We start from the raw sequence: 23,673 nt of genomic DNA on the forward strand, positions 1-23,673 counted from the left end.
CTTATGTTATGAATGGGATTGAAACTCAGATTAAGCAATTTATTGAAGACAATAGAGTACCGTAGAAGCTGAAATGATTATGTTCTCTTTTGGTCAATTTTATACAGAAGTAAAGTGATAATACTATAGAGCTAGGCTTTAGGGTCTAAACCCAGTCTCTCTCACCCCCAAACTACTGCTCTTTTCACTGTACCGTGTTGCCACATTCACATACAAGAAGCTAGAGAATTGCCACAGAGTTCGTTTGCTCTTTCTTGCATTTTACTGCTTTTTTCCCCAATTTTATTTTGTGGTAAAATACACATAACATACAATTTACCACCTTAACCATTTTTAGGGGTAGAGTTCAATGGTATTAAATATATTCACAAAGTGCAACCATCACTACCATCTATCATCATAACTTTTTTCATCTGAAATTTCAAACTGAAATTTCATTTCCATTGAACAATAACAACTCATTCCTGCACCGCCCCACCCCCCGCCACTCCTTGGCAACCATGATTGTACTTTCTGTTTCTATGAATTTGACTAATCTAAGAACCTCATACAAGTGGAATCATACAGTATTTGTCTTTTTGTGACTGCCTTATTTAAACATAATGTCTTCACAGTTCATGCATGTTGTAGTATATTGTAGAATTTCCTTCATTTGTAAAGCTGAATAATATTCCATGTATATATATATACCACATTTTGCTTATCCATTCACTTGTTGATAGACTCTTGGATTTTATATATTGTGAATAATGCTGCTATAAACATGGGTATACAAATATTTCTTTGAGACCCCGCTTTCAATTTTCTTGGGTATATATCTGGAAGTACAATCATTGGATCATATCATAAATCTATTTTTAATTTGTTGAGGAACCTCCATACTGTTTTCCACAGTGGCTGTCCCATCTCATATTCCCACCAACAGAGCACAAATGTTCCAATTTCTCTACATCCTTGCCAATAGTTGGTTGTTTTTTTTTTCTCTTCATAGTAGCCATCTTAATGGGTATGCGGTAGTATCTCATTGTAGTTTTGATTTGCATTTCCCCAATGATTACTGATGTTGAACATCTTTGCATGTACTTATTAGCCATTTGTACATCTTTGGAGAAATATCTATTCAAGTCCTTTGCCAGTTTTTGATTGGATTGTTTTTGGGTTGTTGAGTTTTAGGAGTTGAGTTCTGACTAGTAATCCAGTTACTAATCAGATATATTTATTGCAAATATTTTCTTCAGTCCTGTGGATTGCCTTTTTACTCTGTTGGTGGTGTCTTTTGATATACAAAGTTGTTTAGTTTTCACGAAGTCCAATATGGTATCGCATTTAAGAAATCATTGCCAAATCCAATGTTGTGAAGCTTTTGATTGTTTCCCTCACAGAATTTTGTTGTTTTAGGTCTTACATTTAGGTCTTTAATCCATTTTGAGTTAATTTTTATATATAATATTAGATAAGAATCCAACTCGATTCTTTTGCATGTGGATAATCAGTTTTCCCAGAACTATTTGAAAAGTCTGTCTTATCTCCATTGAATGGTCTTGGCACCCTTATCAAAAATCAGTTGACTATATATGCAAGGGTTTATTTCTGGGCTCTTTATTCTATTCTATTGGCATGTATGTCTGTCTCTCTGATAGTACCACACTGTTTTGATTACTGTAGCTTTGTAGTAAGTTTTGAAATCAGGAAGTGTGAGTCCTCCAGTTCTTCTTTTTCAAAATTGTTTTGGCTACTCAGGGTCTCTTGAGATTCTGTATGTATTTTAGAATGGGTTTTTCTATTTCTGCAAAAAAAAAAAAGATGTCATTGGGATTTTGATAGGAATCACATTTAATCTGTAGATTGCTTTGGGTAGTATTGACATTTTAACAATATTAGGTCTTCCAATCCATGAACATGGGATGTGTTTCCATTTATTTGTCTTCTTTAATTTCTTTCAACAGTGTTTTATATTTTTCATTGTACAAGTCTTTTCCTTCCTTGGTTAGCTTAATTCCAAAGTATTTTATTCCTTTTCATGCTATTATAAATGGAATTGTTTTGTAATAGTCTGTTCAGGTTGTTCATTGCTAGCATATAGAAATGCAACTAATTTTTGTATGTCAACTTTGTATCCGGCTCTTTTGCTGAGTTTATTCATTCTAATGGCTTTTTTTCTTATATGTGTGTATAATCTTTAGGGTTTTCTACATATCAGATCATGTCCTCTACAGAGACATTTTTCTTCTTTTCCAGCTTAGATGCCTTTTACTTATTTTCTTGCCTAATTGCTCTGACTAGAACTTTCAGTACTATGTAGAGTAGAGGTGGTGAAAGCAGGTATTCTTGCCTTTTTCCTGATCTCTGAGGAAAAGCTTTTAATTTTTCACCATTGAGTATGTTTGCTGTGTGCTTTTCATATATGGTTTTTATTGTGTTGAGGTAGTTTCTTTCTATTTTTAGGTCTTTGGAGGAGGTTAGGGTTTTGTGGGTTTTTTGTTTTGTTTTGGTGTTTTTTTAACCATGAAATGGTGTTAAATTTTTGCTAGGTACTTTTTTAATTTTTTTTTGGCATCAATTGAGATGACCATATTCCCATTCCCAACCCTTTATTCTGTTAATATGATGTATTACACTGTTTTTATTGTATGTTGAACCATCCTTGCATTTCAGGAATAAATCCCTCTTGGACATGGTGCAGAATCCTGTTAATATACTGTTGAATTTGATTTGCTAGGTTTTGTTGAGGATTTTTGCATCAATGTTCACAAGGGATATTAGTCTGTAGTTTTCTTTTAGTGTCTTTGTCTGATTTTGGTATGTGGATGATTCCGGCTTCATAAAATGAATTAAAAAGTGTTTCCTTCTCTTTAATTTTTTGGAAAAGTTGAAAAAGGATTGGTATTAGTTCTTTAAATGTTTGGTAGAATTCACCAGTAAAGCAATTGAGTCCAGTGCTTCTCTTTGTCAAGAGATTTTTTATTGTTAATTCAATCTCTTTACTAGTTATAGGTTTATTCAGATTTTCTATTTCTTTGTGATTTAGTCTTGGTTGTTTTTGTATTTCCAAGAATTTGTCCATTTCATCTAGGTTATCCAATATGTTGGCATACAATTGTTCATAGTACTCTCTCATATCCTTTTGATTGCTGTGGAATCAGCAGTAATGTCTCCATTTTCACTTCTGATTTCAGTCATTTGATTCTTCTCTTTTTTTTTTTCGTCATGTAACTAAAAGTTCATTAATTTTATTGATCTTTTTGAAGAAACAACTTTTGGTTTTATTGATTTTTCTCTATTGTTTTACTATCATCTATTTTGTTTATTCCTGCTCTAATCTTAATTATTTCCTTCCTTCTGCTAGCTTTTGATTTAGTTGGTTCTTCTTTTTCTAGTTCCTTAAGTTATAAAGTTAGGCTGTTGATCTAAGGTCTTTTTTGTTTTTAACGTAAGTACTTACAGTTACAAATTTCCCCATTAGCACCACTTTCTCTGCATCCCATAACTTTTGGCATGTTGTGTTTTGTTTTCATTAGTCTCTAAGGATTTTCAAATTTTCGTTGTAATTTCTTCTTTGACTCGTTGATTGTTTGAAAGTGTATTGTTTAATTTTCACAATTTTGTGAATTTTCCATTTTTCCTTCTGTTACTGATTTCTAACTTTTACCCATTGTGGTTAGAGAGGATACTTTGGTGGATATCTACTGTTAAAAATCTATTGAGACTTAATTTATGGCCTCACATATGATCATTCCTGTGAAATATTCCATGCGCACTTGAGAAGAATGTGGTATGCTGTTGTTGGGTTAAAGTGTTCTGTATATCTGTTAGATCGAGTTGGTCTATTGTGTTCAGTGTTTATTTCCTTACTTATGTTCTGTCTAGTTGTTCTGTTTGTTATTATGAATGGATATGAAAATCTCCAACTATTATTGTAGAACTGTCGTATTTTTCCCTTCAATTCTGTTAGTTTTTACTTTATATATTTTGATAGTCTGTCATTAAGTACACAAAGGTTTATAACTGTTATATCTTCTTGCTAGAGTGAAGCTTTTATTAATATATAATGTGCTTCTTTGACTTCCGGTAAACTTTTTCAATTTAAATTTATGTTGTCTGGGGCGCCTAGGTGGCTCAGTCATTAGCGTCTGTCTTCGGCTCAGGGCATGATCCTGGCGTTCTGGGATTGAGCCCCACATCAGGCTCCTCCGCTGGGAGCCTGTTTCTTCCTCTCCCACTCCCCCTGCTTGTGTTCCCTCTCTCAATGCCTGTCTCTCTCTCTGACAAATAAATAAATAAAATCTTAAAAAAAAAAAATTCTATGTTTTCTAATAGTATATCCACCTGTGCTCAATTTTAGCTATTATTTGCATGGAATATCTTTTTTCCATCCTTTCACTTTTAATCTATTTTTGTCTTTAGATCTAAAGTGAGTCTTTTGTAGACAACATATAGTTGGATTGTTGAATTGGATTCTTCCAATCTCTGTCTTTTGATTGGAGAGTTTAATCCATTTACATTTAAAGGAATTCCTAATTAGGAGGTTTACTTCTGTTATTTTGCTATTTGTTTTCTAAACGCCTTATAGATATTTTATGCCTCATTTCTGACATTACTGTCCTTTTTTGTGTTTAGTTGAATTTTTGTAGTAAAATATTTTCTCATTTCCTTTTCTTAATTTCCTTTTCCTCATTTCCTTTTCTTAATACACTTTAGCTATTTTTTTTTTTTGTGGTAACAAAAGATGTGGTTAATGTCCTAAAGTTTTAACACTATAATTTGAATTTATTTTCAAAAGATTTTATCTATCTATCTATCTATCTATCTATTTATTTATTTTAGAGAGATAGAGAAAGCACGTGAGTGCTCATGAATGCGGGGAGAGGCAGAGGGAGAGAGATAATCTTAAGTAGGCTCCATGCCCAGCACAGAGCCCTTCGTGGGGCTCAATCCCACAATCCTGAGATCATGACCTGAGCTGAAACCAAGAGTCAGGCACTCAGCTGATTGAGCCACCATGCATCCCTATACCAGTCTAACTTTAATAATACACAAAACTGCTTCTCTATAGCTCCATCCCACCTCTTTCAGCTATTGATGTCTTAAAAATTACATCTTTATACATTGTGTGCCTCAAAACATAAACTAATAATTTTTTACATGCATTAGTCTCTTAAAAAATATATGGGGACCTGGGTAGCACAGTCATTAAGCATCTGCCTTCGGCTCAGGGCATGATCCCGGCGTTCCAGGATCGAGTCCCACATCGGGCTCCTCTGCTGGGAGCCTGCTTCTTCCTCTCCCACTCCCCTGCTGTGTTCCCTCTCTTGCTTGCTGTCTCTCTGTCACATAAATAAATACAATCTTTAAAAATATATATTAAAAAAGCAAGATTTGGAGTTACAAACCAAAGTTAAAATAATACCAGCTTTTAGTCTTAGAATTTTTCTTCATTAACTATATTAGTTTCTTAAATCATGTAGAAAATAAAAAGTACAATTACAAACCATTGTTACAATAATACTAGCTTTTATAATTATTCATGTAATTACCTTTATTTCTCTGTACAGCTTTGAGTTATTGTTATGGCTTCAAGTGTCTTTCCACTTTACCTTGCAGGACTCCCTTAAACATTTCTTCCAGGACAGGTCCAGTAGTAACAAATTCCTTCAGCTTTTGTTTATCTTGAAATTTCTTAATTTCTTCCTTACTTTTGAGGGATATAGAATTTTCTGGATATAGGATTCTTGGTTGACAGGTTTTTTTCTTTTAGTACTTTGACTATATGAGCCCACTGCCTTTTGGCCTCCAAAGTTTCTGATAAGAAATTTGCTCATAGGGGTGCCTGGGTAGCGCAGTAGTTAAGCTTCTGCCTTTGGCTCAGGGCGTGATCCCAGCGTTCCAGGATCAAGTCCCACATCGGGCTCCTCTGCTGGGAGCCTGCTTCTTCCTCTCCCACTCCCCTGCTGTGTTCCCTCTCTTGCTGGCTGTCTCTCTCACATAAATAAATAAAATCTTTAAAAAAAAAAAAAAAGAAATCTGCTCATAATCTTATTGAAGATACTTTTATGTGATTATTTGCTTCTCTGTTGCTGTTTTCTAGATTATCTTTTTGGTTTTGGCATTTGAAAGTTTGAATATAATGTGTCTTGGTGTGAGTCTCTTTGAGTTCATCTTACTTGGAGTTCATTGAGACTCTTTGATGTTTATATTCATGTCTTCTATCAAGTTTGGAAAAATTTCAGCCATTATTTTCTTTAAATATTCTTTCTACCCCTTTCTCTCTCTTCTCCTTCTTGGACTCCCATAATGTGTATGTCAGTCTACTTGATAGTGTCCCACAGGCCCCTTAAGTTCTGTTCATGTTTCTTCAATCTTTTTCTTTCTGTTCCTCAGATTCAATCATTTCAATTGTCCTTTCTTCAAATTCATGGATTCTTTCTTCTTCCTGTTCAAATCTGCCTTTGAATTCCTCTAGTGAATTTTTTTATTTCATTTGTTGAACTTTTCAGTTCTAGAATTTCTTTTTGTTTCTTTTTTTTAAAGTTTCCTATTTCTTTACCGCTATTTCCAATTTGTTGATACATTGTTTTCTCAACTTTCTCACATCTTCCTTTAATTCTTTGAGCATATTTAAGATAGCTATTTTAAAGTTTATGTCTAGTATTTCTGCTATTGGGTCTTTTTTAGGGTCAGTTTCTAAAGATCTATTTCTTTTCTTTGAATAGGCCATACTTGCCTGTTTCTTTGTATGCCTTGTGATTTCTTGTTGTTGTTGAAAATTGAACATTTGACTCTAATAATGTGGTAACTCTGGAAATCAGATTCTCCTCCTTTCCCAGGGTTTACTGTTTTTGTTGTTGCTATTGTTGTTTTTATTGTATTTGTTTATTGTTTTTGTTTTTGATTGTGTAGGCAGTCTCTGGGTCAAGGTATAAATTTAAGGTCTTCTTAGGTCTTTTCTAAGCCTTTCCCTGGGTGCCTGGTTACTTTCTGATTTTCCCTATATATACAGTTGCTTTTTAATGTTCTGGTCTTTAATGTCTAACTACTAAGAAGGGGAAAAGGAAAATGAAGGGTATAGAAAGGGTGCTAACCTTTTAAATCTCCTGGATGTCATTTCACCCAGATGGGGAGAGATTTGCTTAATGGGGGGAGGTGCAACAACAATGGCTGCCTGCCTCTTTGTCTGCACCTCTGTGATCAGAAGCAGCAATCAGTGATCAGAGCACAGATCCCTGATAGGGAGGATAGGGCCCTTTTAGCCTACCCCAGCTCCTGCAAGCTGTATGCAAGCTGCCTCAGGGGCATGTGCACAGCTGCCTGCCTCATGGCTGGGGGTGGGGAATGGGTAGCTGCTACTGTGCTAAGACCCACAATTGAGACCAAAATTAACTGTCCAAGTCTTCCCTCAGACATTAAAAGCTTTCAGTAAACTGTCCAGAGTTCCAAAATAGTTACATAAGACTAATTTCACCAGTGCAATTGTTGTCTAGTAAAGGAGACAGATGGTTAGTGCTTCCAATCCACCATCTTTCCAGAATCCTCTAGGATTTTAAAAAATAGATATCATTTTGTAGAGCATTTTTAAGTTCACAGCAAAACGGAGCAAAAGGCGCAGAGATTTTCCATATACCCCTACCTTACATGCATAACTTTCCCCATTATCAATAGAGAAATCCCTCAAGATTTTAAATAACCACAAATAAAATGTGTAAAAAAACCACTTTTTAAAAGAAAAAGCCAATTGTCATGTTGGAGCGTTTCAATGCTTTCCACAGCAGGCAAGTCTGGCCCTTTTAGGACCAGTATTTGTACACCGGTGGTGGCCTCAGTACTTAAGAGACAGAAACACTCACGGTCTCTTCTCTGTTTATGAGAAGTACAGGAATAACAGCAAGACTGACGACTCAAACTCATTCTGCCACTTTCTGTCTGTGACCCTAACATTTACCTAGTTTTCTAATAGTCATCTTTCAAAAAGACTTATTCTACTTGAATCTTCTTTCTTTCTTTTTTTTTAAGATTTTATTTTTTTATTTATTTGAGAGAAAGAGAGAGATAGTCAGAACATGAGCTGGGGCCAGGGAGAGGGAGAAGCCGGCCTCCCACTGAGCTGGGAGCCCGATGCAATGTGGGGTTCCATCCCAGGACCCCGGGATCATGACCTGAGCCAAAGGCAGACGCTAAACCGACTGAGCCACCCAAGCACTTCTTTATTTAAATAGTTGCCAAGTTCTCAAGATTCCTTCACTGCAGCATCTTACCATGTCTATGCTCACTCCTACTACTCTATTTCAGATCCTTATATGTTGATTCTGGTCTGTTATGAGTCTCCTAAATAATTCTCCCCCTTGACAGACACTCCGTGCTCCCATAACATGGCTGCTAGATGTGTCATCCTAAATCACAGCTCAGAGTATCCCATCCTTCTGCTAAAAAAGAAAGAAGCTGCCAAATTCCCAAGTCCAACCCTAGAAATTGCCTGGGGCAGTCATTAGGTTCCTGGGGTCCTCTCCCAAAGTACAAGGTCCTAGGACTAGAGTGTTCATTTTGTTTTGGGATGCCGTTTCCTCAAAATGATGCTTTCTGACACTGTTTTATAACAATCTATAAGAAGAAAAGAATAATGGTCTAGAACTCTCCAGTCTTCACCACCAAAAAAAAATAAATAAAAGCGCCTTTGTCTTCTTTAAGTTGTTGTCTAGCGCCACCTTGTGTTAAAACTAAACAGTGGCTCTAGAGAAAAACCACCTGCCGTACATACTTCATATTGCAGATCTTTAACACTGGAAAGGAAACTTAGAGATCATTTAGACAGCTGCCTCATTTTAAGAATAGTAATTTATTCAGGATTTAGAGGAAGAACTGAATCCAGATTTCTTGAATTCCATGCTACTCAATTTTCTAACACATCCTCGTAGCCTCTTCAGCCTCCAATGGAATAGGGCCAGAGTGATGATGCCGCCTTTGGAAGAAGACAAAAACATAATAATTGATCCCTTATTATAATCCAGTTATTACAATAAATACACTTACAAATATCTCATTTATTCTTTATAGGGAGTCTGTTCTTATTTCTGTTTCACATATGGACAAGGTACGATTCAGAGACATTGAGGAACTCATTAAAGCTATATTGTATTATCTGTTCACAATTATTCATTCCCTCTTGCCCTTGCCATACTTCTATGTACAAGCCAGACAGATACTCCCCTGCCCGTATTGATCTGGGGTTCGGCCAATTCGACTTCCTTTGGTCAATGGAATGTGAATGGACTTGATATCTGCCACATGGGAGCAGAAGTTTTAAATTTTGTGGTTTGATTTAGTGTACTTCAGCCTGACCTCCTCCATGAGAACAACATGCCTTAGAGAGGGTCTGTTTCTTCCACTGTGGCTCCTGGAATGAGATGACACATGGAGCTGAGCTGAAGCCAGATGAGCCGACTCGTCAGAGTCAAGGCTGACCCACAGTTAGCCTGCGGCCCTCATAAAATGTGAGTGAAAAAATAAATGTTTGTTTTGTAAGCCACTGAGAATTTGGTTGCTGCAGCAAAAGCTGGTCAATACAGGCTTTGAACACAAGTCTGACTGACTTCAAAATCTCTCTGGAAACTCTGTGAGAAAGAACGCTGCTCCTGGGGTGATGTTTAATTTAACTCATTTGCTGAGGTTCTCACCTCCTTCAAATCTGCTTAATTCTACTCTTTAACTGATGCTTCCGCTGAGCATCTGATTTAATCTGCAGATCGCTTCTCTGGCTCTGCCTTCGCATTACATCTGATTCCCTGTACCTTGATTTATCTTTTCTCTTTCGAAAAGCACTCATAAAAATGCTTTTATTTACCTTCCAAAATACTCTACAATCAATTTATTTACGAGTCTCCCCAGCTGAATTTTAGGAGGGAGGGCAGTGCCTGGGACATAGCAGGTGCTGAAAAGTATTGTTTAAATGAGTGAATGAAAATGATGTGAAAGTGCTTCTGCAAGAATGGTAGATGCTGTGTTTTAATAAGATGACCAGTAGAGGTCAGGCATGAGTTCTTTAACGATCTTGTTAGACCTGCAACCGCTTCGACATGTGTGTTTATACAAGGATCTGTTCACTCTGGATGTCTCAGGAATGAGTGCGGATTGCTACATGATCGATAGTGGTGGCAATTGGCATATATCATGAAAACTACTGAAAGGTAAAGACTGATGGTACCTCAGATTGGTTTTGCCTCCATATATGAACTAGTCTTAGGAGCGAAGTGTGGGGTTGCAGGGAGAGGTGGGAGCAAATAGAAAGAGAAAATAGGATGCAAGGGGCACCTGAGTGGCTCAGTTAGTTGAGTGTTGGATTCTTGGTTGGGCTTAGGTCATGATCTCACCGGTCTGTGGAATCAAGCCCGGAGATGGGCTCCCCAGTTGGCAGCGGGGAGTCTGCTTGAAGATTCTCTCCCTCTGACCCTCCCCCCATACGTACGCACTCTCTCTCTCATTCTCTCTGTCTCTCCACATAAATCTTAAAAAAGAGAGAGAGAGAAAAGGATGCAAGATGGGACAGAAAATGTTGGCTTCAAGGTTATGTTTATTTTTTTAAATGGCTTGTAAATAGAAGTTACATTCGGTCAAACAACCAGAGAAGATAGTAAATGCTTACTTTCAATTACAAAGCTACTAGATTAAGAACACAGCCTCCCAAAAGTGTGTATGTGTGTGTGTGTTTACAGATACCAGAACACTTGCCTGACTTTTCCTCTCCTCTTTTCCAACACAAAAAGGCAAGCCAAAGATCACAAGCCATGATTCTGCCTGAGTGTGTTTTAATCTCCCTGGCCTAATAGCTCATGCCTAAATGTCACAGTATATAACTGCACAGAGGGAGGGTTTAAAGAAATGAAATTGCATATTGGTTTTGATTGATCGATTAATGCAAGGATAAGAATTTGAGAAGAAAGGAAATTTAAGGTTACTGGTTACCTCCCACACATCAGGCCTTGTGACAGTTTTGATATGTTATCTCCCTCACTCTCTGAAGTAAACAATGTCAAAGATAGCACCTAGAATTTAGTAGAAACTCAGTACTGAATATATGAATGAGTAAATGACTTGTAGGAAAAGATCTGTTTCTTTGCTTTGCTTTGGTTTGTTTGAGAGGGTTGATTCCGTGTATTTCCTTGATAGAACTAAATCCAATTTAAACCCAGGATGTGGGTACATTTATCTTTGGTATTCCCCTTTCGTTACATGTGTCCATTTACTGGGCACTGGAAAATATGCGTAGAGTGTGGCTCACTGAGATACTGAAATATAGGCATGGATAGAAAGCTGAATTAACTGGATGTTAATTCTGGTCCTGCCGTGAAACGTTTCCTTTCCTTTAGATTCTGTGCAATGAAAATAACAATGACATAATTCCCACCTTTCCTACGTTACAACATGTCATGAGATAAATATGAGATGCCATACTTGAAGGTGATTAAACTTGGTGATTAAAATTTGGGGAACATGAATAAATGGGGGTTTAATGAAAATTCTTCTGTGATGTCCTTTGGGGATTGTGATGTTGCTCTGACTGTCTTTGCCTAAATGAGTCGATGAACAAAACAGAGCAATGATCTCGAGATCGTACCCCACCTGCACCTAGTCTGCCTCTAGGGGTGGTATGGATTTCCAGACTGAAGAACCCCCTTGTGTTGGAATATTAGAGATGATGTTTTTCTTGAGTTTTGTGTTGGTTAATAGCCAGATAACGTAGTTTTATCCTGAGGCTTGTGGCCAGGTAATGCAAGGGTAGATTCTCTTGCACGATCCTATGAAAGAGAATACACAAACTACTCAAACATGTGTGGGGTGGGTCAGGTGGGAGGATGGGCCGGAGTGGCCATGGGAAGAGTTTTCTCTAAGAGTTTATGGAGGCTCGTTCTCACTCCAACAGAAGTGAAATAGGTCTTTCTTCCTCTTCTCTCCCCGTTCCTCCTCCGCTGTACTCAGAGCTTTAGTTGACTGTTAGGCATGTAATATATTCATTGCAAGCATAATCACCACAAAGTATGTAAAGATGCCAAGTACACATGAACAAATTAGAGGTTCTTAGTCAAATCCAAACAAATATATACCTGATAATGGCTTTGGCTGAAATATATTTTTATATTTTATAGCATGTTCACATTTGCCAGTGGTTAGCAAAGATTAAGCTTGCCAGACTTTAATGTGGTACAAATGCCATGTTCAGGGCAGAGTTAGTGGACTGTTACAGGATCTGGCAAATCAAAAGCATTATCAACAGCTGTGGGCTTTCATATGCTTTGTGAGACTGGAATAATAAAGCACACGTGCATGTAGAGTGGGTATTAATTCTCATAATTTTTTTAAAATATGATTTATGCTCACTGGTAGTTTCATATGGTATTATAGTCAACTTCTGGTTAGATGTGGTAATAGCCAGAAGGCAAAACTGATTGCGTCCCAATTAAGTAATTAATTAAGGAAGGATTTATTGAGAGACTGCTAGGTTCAGGGTCAATCCGAGAACTTTACGTGTGGAACAAGAATACTTCTTAGGGGGCTTTGGGTGGCTCAGTCGGTGAAGCGTCTGACTTCTGCTCAGATCATCCCAGGGGCCTGGGATTGAGCCCCATGTTGGGCTCCCTGCTCAGTGGGGAGTCTGCTTCTCCATCTCCATGCCCCCCCCCTTGGGCTCTCTCTCAAATAAATAAATAAAATCTTAAAAAAAAAAAAAAAAGAGTAGTTCCTTAGGTCTAGCTATCAAGACTGCTTGCTACCACTTCTATGCCATCACTTCCATGCCACTGGGGGCTGCAGCCCCAAACTAAAAGTTCTCCCCAGTAGAGTTGCCAGAGCTAGCAAATAAAAATACAGAAAACCCAGTTAAATTTGAACAATGGGGGAAAAAAATCAGTGGAAGTATGTCCCAAATATTGCTGGGGTGGGGGGTACTTACATTAAAAGATTATTCATTGTTAGTTTGAATTCCAATTTAATTGGACTCTCTATAGTTTATCTGGCAACCCCATCCGGGAGCCTTCCTGGGCTGCCTCCGTGGAAGTGAGCCACAAACCCGGAAGTCCTCCAGCTTCTCCACACCCGTCCAGGTGCTTGAGGTTCTGCCCAAGGAAATGAGGGCAGAGAACAAAACACTGACTTCCTCTTCTCCTCCCCTTTCTCCCTTGGACTTTCAACTTCCTCCACCTCATATCCTCCTTCCCATTACTTCAGATATACTAAAACTCCATAATCTCGTCAGTCTTCCTGCGTGGGTTTGCTCAAAAAACCCTAATTTCACAGATTCCTATCCTGCTGTAGATTTAGAGATCCTTTTGGGATGTCAGCCACTAAATACTCTTTACATCATTTTGCTTTCCTGCTACATTACTGTATCCCCTCCCCCACTCCTTGCTAGATAAATGGCTCTGCCTCATAGGATACCAAGAAATGCAAAAGAGAAATGTATATTGATATATTTGTGAGGGGAGGAATTTTGTCTATTAACTTATACATATATTTTAGCTTCCTGTCTGTTTTTCCCTTTTCTCCCACCCCAATCTAGAATTTACTCTCCATGAGAAAATGGACCTTGCCCTGGGAATGTTAAAACAATCCCAGGCACATAGTAGCCACCTAGAAAGTATATGTTGGATGAATGAACAAACTCGCATTTTCCAGTGAAGAAAATGAGACTTAGGAAGTTAATTGGCCCAATCTGCACAGCAGAGCTGGGCCTCATATGTAGGTCTAACCAACTGGGGAACCCTAACACTTCACTCCTACATATTTCTACCTGTCTGCTGTCTGGCAGCTCACACAGCCCTTCTGGTGTGCTTTTTTCTTGAAACTTTGGTCCCAATTTGAAAAAAGCAAAAGTAAGAATTGCATTTCTTTACTTCTTTAGCTGAAAAAAGGGAACTTTCCAACAATAGCAACAACAACAACAACAACAAGAAATAAAGAAAATCTCAAAAGCATAACACTGTTATGTTTATAAAGTACTATTTTCTGATTCTACGGTAACCAACAAGCTCTGTTCTAGTCCCCAGAACAGAGGAGTGATCCGAGGGCCTGATGCAAATGCACTGATCTTGAGTTAATGATTTCTTGGGCTACAGGTAACCTTTGCAGCACCTTTGCGTAATTCAGAAAAAGATGCTCCTTTTCCTGACAAGGCACAGCACGCCTCCATGGCATGCAGCTTGGTAGGGGGAATGCAGGCTGAATTTCAGTCCTCATTTGCCACCTTGGCCAGACACCTTCATGGAGTAACAATCCACTCCTCTGTAGGCAATAGCTCCTTTCTTGGTGTAGCTGGCCATTGGTCCAGAGTTTGGCTGGAGGAGCTGTTAAAAGTTGAAAAATTCTTCTTTCCTCTCAGATCTTTGCCTGTTTTTTAAGCACATGCTCTCTGGGTATCTTACTCCCTCCCTCCCAACTTGAACTGGGATCCTCTCCCAGGAAAATTAATCAAAGATTTCCTTCCATTCTCCATATCCAATGTCAACCAGTCAGGGAAGGACAAAGTCTCCCACCATCCTGACACCCTCCCACTCATGTCTTTTCAGTTGCCCCTTGATGTCCAGAGCAAGATGACCGATCCCCTTGGCACCAGTGAATAACCTTGCCTTTCCCAGACCAGAGCAATGGTCCTACTACATCTTGAGCTTTCTGTGGTAACTCCCGAAACATGGTGAAGCAGTCTTCAACAAGTTCTCCTCAGAAAAAACAATGTAGAAATACCTTGACTATACAATTTTAGGTATAGTCTGTAAGCCTATGTACAATGTGTATGTTTGTAAGTGCTTTCTTAGATGGATAGATAGATAGATAGATAGATAGATAGATAGATAGATGAAAAAAATAGCTAACAACTTAAGTTTGGAGACAGTATGATATAATGGAAAGCACCCAGGCTTTCAAGCAAAGCAGATCTGTGTTAAATGACAGCCCAGCTCTTACCGCCAGTGTAACTCTGGGGAAGGTCTCTCATCTGCCTAGTCCTCAGTCTCCTTGTTTACAAAAAGAGACTAAGACTTAACTTTTAGGGCTGTGCCTTAGTTTTCTAGGGCTGCTGTAACAAAGCACCACAAACTGGGTGGCTTAAACGACAGAAACTTCCTTTCTCACAGTTCTGGAGGCTGGAACTTTGAAATTGAGGTGTTGGCAAGGTTGATTCCTTCTGAGGGCTCCGAAGAAAGGATCTGTCCCAGGCCTTGCTCCTTAGATTGTAGATATCTGACTTTATATTCACATGGTGTTCTCCCCATATGTGTGTCTCTGTGTCCAAATTTCCCCCTTTTATAAGCATACTAGTCATAATGGATTAGGACCCATCCTAATGACCTCACTTTAACCCAGTTACCCCTGTAAAGACCCTATGTTCAAATAAGATCACACTTTGAGGTCCTAGGAGTTAGGATTCCAACATATCTTTTTGGAAGGGAGACAATTCAACTCATAACAGAATGAAATATGGTAACTTATATAAAGCACCTCATGGAAATCTTGGGTTACAAGAAGTACTTAAATAGCAATTGTGTACTTACTAGTAACAGTTTTGCCTTCCGTTCTTTGTAATGATCGTATAAATACATGATTACTTTCTGGGAGTAATAGACCCACAGAGAGAGGGTCTATATGGGGGAAAATGTATAAATATATAGAATATGTCAGACATCAGAATCAGTGAATGAGAATAAAAGGCTTTTTATTTATGTATGTGTTTGGGGTAGAACTGGGAAAGAGCAGGGATATAAGTAGATGGTGAATGAAGGGCATAGAATTTAATTATCCAGACTGACTGATTTTTTAATTGATGAACACTGGGTTCGACTTCACTTTGAAAACAGAGTTAAAGAGAGATACAGAATCAAAGTTTACCCTTCAACAGTATAATTTGTGCCAGGAACAGTCTGAATCGTTGTGTTTGTAGAGCAAACAGAGTCATTAGAGAATCAGCCACATTCTGATGACAGAAAAACTCAGACTGTAATTATTCTACAAACAGCGTTACTTGGAAAATGTTTACTATAGTAATATTTTCAAGCCGCTATGGGATTTAAAAGTGATATATTTTCTGTGGCACGTTTGGCCTTAGAGTGTTATTTGAAGAAAAATTCTCACTGTTAATAAAACTAGAAAGGAGAAAATTGTATTTGCTATTTCTTGAAGAGAGACATCTCGTTTGATCTTGAACTTTTCCCATCAGGATATCCTCCACGGCGGCTGGGTAACTAAGACAATGCAGTGGAATGCATGGCTGAGAGGGTGAGTCTTCAAGAAGATGAAGGGTTATTATGTAAGAATCTGGTCTCCATTAAGAATAGAACAAGAGGAAATATGTTTGATTTGCAGAAGGAAGAATTTAGGCGAGATCCAAATACTCTCCGTATTGGTAATCAGTAAAATAGATACCCAAGAAAGGCTAAGTAATACCATTCCTAAGAAGATCTGTAAAATTATACAGAAATCGCATTGTTAATAGTTTTTAAAAATCATAAGGACTTATGAATATTCTATCCAGCATATGAGAATTGCATTACCCTAGGCAATTTTTCAAAATAACTCTTTTCTAAATAATCTTTCTGATTACCATTACTCAGTATATATACTTTTCATGGATGGTTGAGTTTTGATTAAATTGATCAATTTGAAAGTTAATTTTAATGTTATAAAGGCATGGTCTTATAATTTTCCCACTCAAAGATTTCTATTGAAGCCAAGCCAAAGAAAAACTGGAGATAGAGTTTTAAATCTTAGATTTAAGGTCTAAATCCCGATTTCCCCAGGAAGAGTGTAGATTTCTTTGAGAATAGGAATCTGTCCTCCTTTCCTTTCCTTCCTTCCTTCCTTCCTTCCTTCCTTCCTTCCTTCCTTCCTTCCTTCCTTCCTTCTTTCACTCTGTCTTTCTCTCTTTCTTTCTCAAAACTGATTCCAAAGAACCCTTCTCATAAGGAGGCATTCATTCTATCTGTTTTGTTTTGCAGAGCACCAGAAAACTTATGAACGATGTTTGTGAGAGGTACACAGAAAGGGTTGCTGCCCTCTTCATACAGATTATTTCTGTTGATGGAGGCCAGCAGATAATTGCACAAATCTTTTCACTTTGCCTAAGAAGATATTTTCAATGTAAGTCTATACGGAATCAAAAGTGGTTACCAAGCAAGTTCGTTTTCAGAAGTGACTTCTTTTGACTGTTCTGGATTTATTTTTTTGCCAGTCTTGTTAATAATGGGTTCGAGTTTTAATGTCTATGAAAGTACAGAAGATACATTTTTGGGTCCATGAAGGGCAGAAATTTGGATTGAAGACCCTAAAATAAATAGCCCTTGAATGACTATACATCTGTGAAAGAGAACTGAAAATATATAAACCCTCCCAAAGGGAGCTTTAAAGGAAACTCTTGTTTAGCCTGATCTAATGGGGAAGGGGGAAGGGAAGGAAAATCCTGAGAGTCTGAAAAAACCCCTGAAAACCTCAGGCTCCCCACACTCAAATTTGAGGTTTGAATTTACGTTCTCTGAAAGGCCTACGTTCGCCAACAATATAGTATAAAAAGCAGTCTCCGACTGATAACAATACTGGTGCCCTCAAGAGAAGTAATTAAAAGTCTTCTCTAGAAAGACATAGTTTCAACCCTGCATGGGATTCCTCTAGATAAAGTGCCACCAAGCATGAACTCACAGTTCGAAATTACAAGAAACATGAAGAAACAATCCAGAATCATTAGTAATAACTTCTTAGGCCCTAAGAATTTCAGAAATAGATTATAAAAAAATTTAAAACTATTAAAGAGAAGAAACAAACACTACTAAAATACTTACTATGAGCAATTTTTCTGGCCTATAAAGGGGTTAATTTGTGTGTTCCTTCACAGATTGTTTTCCTTATGAAATAACCCAGGACCAGAGTTCTGCTTATGGGCAAGGGTACTCCATGTTATTTTCAGAACATTCCTTCTTGCATATGCTGGGGCTCCATGAGCAAACCTAACCGGGAATGGGCACAGCCGCTAGCCTTCTACTGCGGGCCAGTGAGCCAAAGGAAGTTTAAATTTGTATTCCAGCTGAAGTAAAGTTTGGAAAGTAGACTAATTCCAAAAGGGTGAGAACCAAATAAAAGAGACACAAGACAAAGCCAGTGAATTTAAGAGGTGGAGGATGTGGTGTTCCTTAAGGCTCGAGAATACCAATGGAAGATGGAAGCAACCCTTTGTAGGTCACCTTCAAAGGGGACTGTGGTTTAGGGCAATATTCAGAAATGTTGTTTTGGCTATGAAGTAAAGCCAGATCCAGTGAAAGGAACCTAATTTCAGAAGGGGACTGTGTCTGCTAGGATGTGAATAGGTGATTTTATTCCCTTTTTTTAAAAAAAGATTTTATATTTAAGTAATCTCTATACCCAACACGGGACCCAAACTTACAACCCTGAGGTCAAGAGTCACATGCTCTACCAACTGAGCCAGCCAGGTGCCCCTAGTAGATTTTAATCCCTAGAACTTACATTTTTGCCTAGGCTTCGTTTCTTCTGTCTCTGGCTTAGCAACGTCTGTCCTTTGTCATGTTGCTGTTGGAGACCAAACTATCAGTCTTCTGTCACAACTGATCAGCTTCCAAATGAATGGGACAGAAAAGTTTCTCGGAACCAGAATTGGGTCTTAATATCTTATCTTAATATGATTTAATATCATATCTGGTCTGTAGATAGGACATCATGATGAAAGAAAGTATGTTCAAGTCATGTGACGGCTACTTACAGCCGCAATCCATTGCTTGGAAATTTTGGGGACCTGTTTTTTAGGATAAGGAATGGAATAGATAAAATTAATTCAAACTGCTTTTGCTTAAGAAATTTCCAGATTTCCAGACAGGAATCAGCTGTCCTCATGAACAAAATCCAACTCAAAGGTAAAAGCCAGATTAGCATAACTTGACGGAGACGCTCATATTAGTTGGACATTGGGGTGTTATAAAATGAAACATTCTAGTTAAATAGGGGTAATTAAGAGCCAATCCCCAAGGAATCTGGAAAATCATCAGGCAGTTATTTTTAATTCTTTCCTTCCTCTCTCCCACCCTCTCTCTGTCCCCCACTCCCTTCCTTTCTTCTTCCCCTCCCCTCCTCCTTCTTCTCCCCCTCCTCCAGCTTCTCCCTTCCCAATTTCTCTTTCTCTTCCCCTCCCTCCATCTCCATCCTGCTTGTTCCTTTTCTCTCAGCACCCACCTTTGCAGACAAACTTTTGTCCCCACTCATCTCCATCTGCCACATGGTGCCTCAGACCCACTCCCAAAGTTTACCATGCTGTATTCTGTGTTTCAGGCTCAGTCTGAGTCAGGGGTTACCGTCAGATGCCTCTTCCAGACAGAGACAGGCATGGGAGGGGTAGAAATAACCATAATCCTAAAAGTAATAAACTTCCTTTTTATCTCCTTGAATACAGAGTCATTCTTTGCCCCATGGGGTAATTTTCACGCTACCCTGGGTATTTAAGAGCAGTCGGTAACCCAGGGCTCTTGAGATGATTCATACAGTTTCATGCAACACTCCTCTGTTTCCTTCAGATTTTGTTGAAGCTGGTGGTTTTTGTTACACGTCATAGTGAGTCTTCTGGGGGTTGAGCGAGGAATTCTTTTCCTAACAGTATGCTTAAGGGCAGAGGACGACGTTCCTTTTACAGATATCAGGAAGCATAAAAGAGAAATAGTTAGATCTAATCCTTTACAGATAGAATTTTATTTTTCTTCCTATTTCACTTGCATGTGTTTTTTTCCCCCAGCTTCAGAAACTAAAAGATAAAAAAGCAGTTTAGACTTAAGGAGTGCCTTTTTTTAAAGAACAACATTTACAATACAGTTTTTGTGTTCTGAGGAATATTATATCTGTAAAAATAAGGAATTCACACTAAATACATTTTAGAAATAATTAAACAAAATAAAGCAGGTTTCTTTACTGCAGGACTTTTCAGTGCCTTTAATATGCTAATGGACACTGTGACACTTCAAAAATGGATTATACTTTTCTGAAAATTATTTGACCATCAAAAAAGCATAGTCCTGCAAACAAAAGGTTTTAAACTTGTTCCTGCCAATGCAAGTTTCACTGCTGTCTTGACTCAAAGGAGTGTCCGATGCTGTGTTTGATTACGATACTATCCCCCAGCTCTAAACCCTGCCTACTCTACTCCACTTTGTGATGCAGAGGCCAAGACCCTGAAACCACATTATTCTTTAGTCATGTGGCTTCCTTTTGGGATGCCCTTGAGAGAGACTGGGGAGCAGGAGGAAGGGAGAGGGCTTTTCCTTCTTCCTTTCTCTTTGCTCTTTTTAGATATCACCCTACCAGTGGCCTTTCACTCGGCAGCAATAATTAGTTGCTGTCTTCAGCTTCCTTCCACACTCCCAGAGCCTCATTGCAGTCTGAGATGAGGTCGCAGGGCTCTAGGTAATGGCCCCCTTGGGAGTCAGAGCTCCAAATCCAAGAGGCCTCTCCTCAAAGCTCCGGAATACGAACAGGGGCTTGGCAGTGCCCCACCCTGAGACCTGGGTCCCACCTTTATGTGGCCCTCCCCCAACTTCCAGGGCTGGCAATTCTAACCTCTTCCCTAAGAGTAGAAAGCTTGCTACCTAACTCTGTTATCTTTGTGTACCTTTGTGCTGTTTTTGAGCCCTCCAACATCTGCAACAAATTTCCCATATCAAATTCTCTCTGTTAAAATACCTAGTGTGGTATCTATTTTCCTGACTAGACCTCAGTGGAAAAAGAATGCACATGAGAGCTTCTCCTCCACAGGAGTGCCTTTGGAGATGGAGGGAGGCTGGGAAAGTAGGTAGAAGAGACAAAGACAGGGGAGGAAAAGCCTTGAATTCTTGCCTTGAATCTAAAGCAGTGGTTTTCAGACTTTAGAAATTCAAGTGAACTCAAGTTCCATTTTGAAAACTTCACAACACCCCCTTGAAATAATAGGATACATTCCGAGGTGTTATTAAAATAGAATTATGAATTCCTTTTTCATCTATTAAGTTACTCAGCGATTTTAGTAAAAATGTAGGGAAATGTAACCTTTCTGCAGGGCTGTATTTGCCATAATTTTAAACACAGATTAACCATCCCAAGACAGTGGAAAGAGATAGTGGGACTTGGTAGGCTTTTGGAATTAGAATATTGAAAATGCAAACATATGTTCTAATGGAATCTCTGGGGATACCATTTACAAATATTTGGTTTAAAAAAATAACTAAATCTCTGGGTCTCAAATTTGGCCGATCGTTAGGACCATCAAGGAGATCGTTAAAATTACAGATTGCAGAACTTGACCTCAGGACCAGGGATTCCGACTCTGCTGGGCTGGGCCCCTGGAACTGTTATTTTTGGAAAACCCCATACGATCAAGAGATTCTGATCATTGACAGGTTTAGGATCCGTTAGTATATAGAATAAAAACTTTTCTTTTTCTTTATTTTTTTAAATTTATTTATTGGACAAAGAGAGACTCAGCGAGAGAGGGAACACCAGCAAGGGGAGTAGGAGAGGGAGAAGCAGGCTTCCCACTGAGCAGGGAGCCCAATTCGGGGCTTGATCCCAGAACCCTGGGATCATGACCTGAGCCGAAGGCAGATGCTTAACGACTGAGCCACCCAGGCGCCCCTAGAATAAAAACTTTTCTAATTTTTTTTTTATAGAACTTAGATTCAAAATTCAGTGTTTGGTTTTTGTGTTGTTTTTTTCCCCCTCCATCAACAGTCTGAGCTAGGAGCCGCGGTGCTGACAGTCTCTCTATGCTAGCAGGGGGCAGTGGGGAAACCCTGGGTTGGAAGAGACAAAAGGCTGTGGAGCTTCCCTCCAAGGCTGATTTTTGAAGGGCTTTTGATCATCTCCACCCAGTGTCAAAGCCAATCATGGACCCTCAGAGCCAAGGCAGTTCTGGCAGGTTGTTTCCATACCACGACACCATTTCTGTCGGCTTCTTGGGGCTCCGGGGGGCGCCTGCTGTCAGGATGCTGAGAGTCTAAGTTAGAAGTGGGCCTTTCACAACCAGTGCAGAGTTTTTTTCCAAGTCGTTCCCTTCCTGGGATTCTAAGCTATGGTGGCCAGGCCTCTGACTTGTGAAATAAACTACTGTCTGTGTCCACAGATCCTGCCAGGAGCTTCTCAGATAAACGGACAATGAAATGAATGGAAGAACATAGCCAAGGTGAGCAACAAGAAAGTCTCATTTAACTTGAGCTGAGGTCAGTTTTCTTGCCTGGAGAGCCTCAGTATTTTTATTTTTATTTTTTTTAAAGATTTTATTTATTTATTCGACAGGATAGAGACAGCCAGCGAGGGAGGGAACACAAGCAGGGGGAGTGGGAGAGGAAGAAGCAGGCTCATAGTGGAGGAGCCTGACGTGGGGCTCGATCCCACAACGCCGGGATCACGCCCTGAGCCGAAGGCAGACGCTTAACCGCTGTGCCACCCAGGCGCCCCATAGCCTCAGTATTTTTAAAAAAACTCTAGTGGAAAAGGGGAAAAAGGGCATCTACGTGGCAGTGCAAGTCCTCACTCCCTCCCTGTGCTCTTCCTAGTCACAACTGGCAAAGGTGAGAAAATCAAGACCTTCCTGCTCAAGGCCAGGGGAAAGGAGGCGAAATCTGTTAAGATCGAGAAAACTAAGGATAATGTGGGGTGTGCAGTTCAGTCCAGCAAACACCTTTACGCCTTGGACGAAGGGAAGGCAGAGAAACCGAAGCGGTCCCTGCCCCTGGGATGCACAGTGAAGGAGCTGAAATGAACCAGACATGCTGATTTAACTGTATTATAATTTTTTAATTCAAACAAATGAATAAATAATTATTTTAAGGGGTGGAAAGGATGCTTGTTTTCCAGTTGCTCCAGTTGGCCAATCACAGCGGCATCCGGTTTGGATTAATATTGCTGGGTTACTTGGGATAGCAGGTCCTGGATTTGATCAGGGAACTCACCAGGCTTGCGGCTTTTCAATAGTGGAATCTGTCGACACAAAAAATCCTCAGCACTTTGGGTGATTCAAGTGCACTTTCATAATTTGCTCTCATTTTACCCTCTTTGTTATTTCCACATTCCCCAAGAATCCATCACTCCCCTCTGAATTATGTGCCGCTTAGGACTGATGCTCATACCACCCGCTCAGGGAGGGCAACCTCAGCTTCTTGAACTCACAGAACCTATTGTTCCGTCCCTTTCTTACCCAGCGCTGTCACTGCAGCCCTATACTCCAGCTGGGAGGGCATGGAAATGACTCCCCAGAGAGCCATTCATCACAGTAATAAATGTTGTGTGTTTTACTAAGTTCCGTCAAAGTTCACCTCCACACCGAAGCAAAACAATTGTTCTCTATGCGTTCTTTTCTGTGTCAAAACATACTGTTCCCCAAAGCGCAGAAGCTATCCATCCGTCTATGTGTGGCAGGTAAGCTTGAAGCTGCGTACACATCTGCGCACAGACCGTGGGTGGATGGGTTTGTTTTCAGTCCATGTGAGCCCCGGTGAGAGACCAGCGCTTACGAGACACCTCGATGCCTGGCGGAACCGCCACTTCCGCAGGCTTCGGGTAGAGACGACAACTACTTACACGTGTGCATTTTCAGTATTATTCTGAATTGTTTTCCTAGCCTCCCAGGTGTGTTGGTTTTAATTGCTTCACTCTCGTAAACATCTCCGAAGACGGTACTAGGTT

At 39.3% G+C, this 23,673-nt stretch overlaps 1 protein-coding gene across 3 annotated transcripts in view; it reads left to right on the forward strand.

Annotated features, from left to right (window-relative positions):
• Window positions 1-22,822, forward strand: part of LOC103675920 (60S ribosomal protein L38-like) — a 29,881-nt gene extending 7,059 nt beyond the window's left edge. The window contains exons 2-7 of one of the 3 annotated variants that reach the window (XM_040626443.1): window positions 9,315-9,482; window positions 14,547-14,740; window positions 16,190-16,248; window positions 16,968-17,109; window positions 22,112-22,171; window positions 22,545-22,822. In XM_040626443.1, the coding sequence (XP_040482377.1) occupies window positions 22,153-22,171; window positions 22,545-22,750 (225 nt within the window). In that variant the 5' untranslated portion in view covers window positions 9,315-9,482; window positions 14,547-14,740; window positions 16,190-16,248; window positions 16,968-17,109; window positions 22,112-22,152 and the 3' untranslated portion in view covers window positions 22,751-22,822. Of the gene's footprint in view, window positions 1-9,314; window positions 9,483-13,533; window positions 14,741-16,189; window positions 16,249-16,967; window positions 17,110-22,111; window positions 22,172-22,544 lie in introns of those variants that run through there. The other 2 variants (XM_040626444.1, XM_040626445.1) reach the window with 2 other exon arrangements.
• Window positions 22,823-23,673: the final 851 nt, after the last annotated feature.

The sequence above is a fragment of the Ursus maritimus genome, unplaced genomic scaffold, assembly GCF_017311325.1.
Source record: "Ursus maritimus isolate PB19 unplaced genomic scaffold, ASM1731132v1 scaffold_11, whole genome shotgun sequence".
Lineage (NCBI taxonomy): Eukaryota > Metazoa > Chordata > Mammalia > Carnivora > Ursidae > Ursus > Ursus maritimus.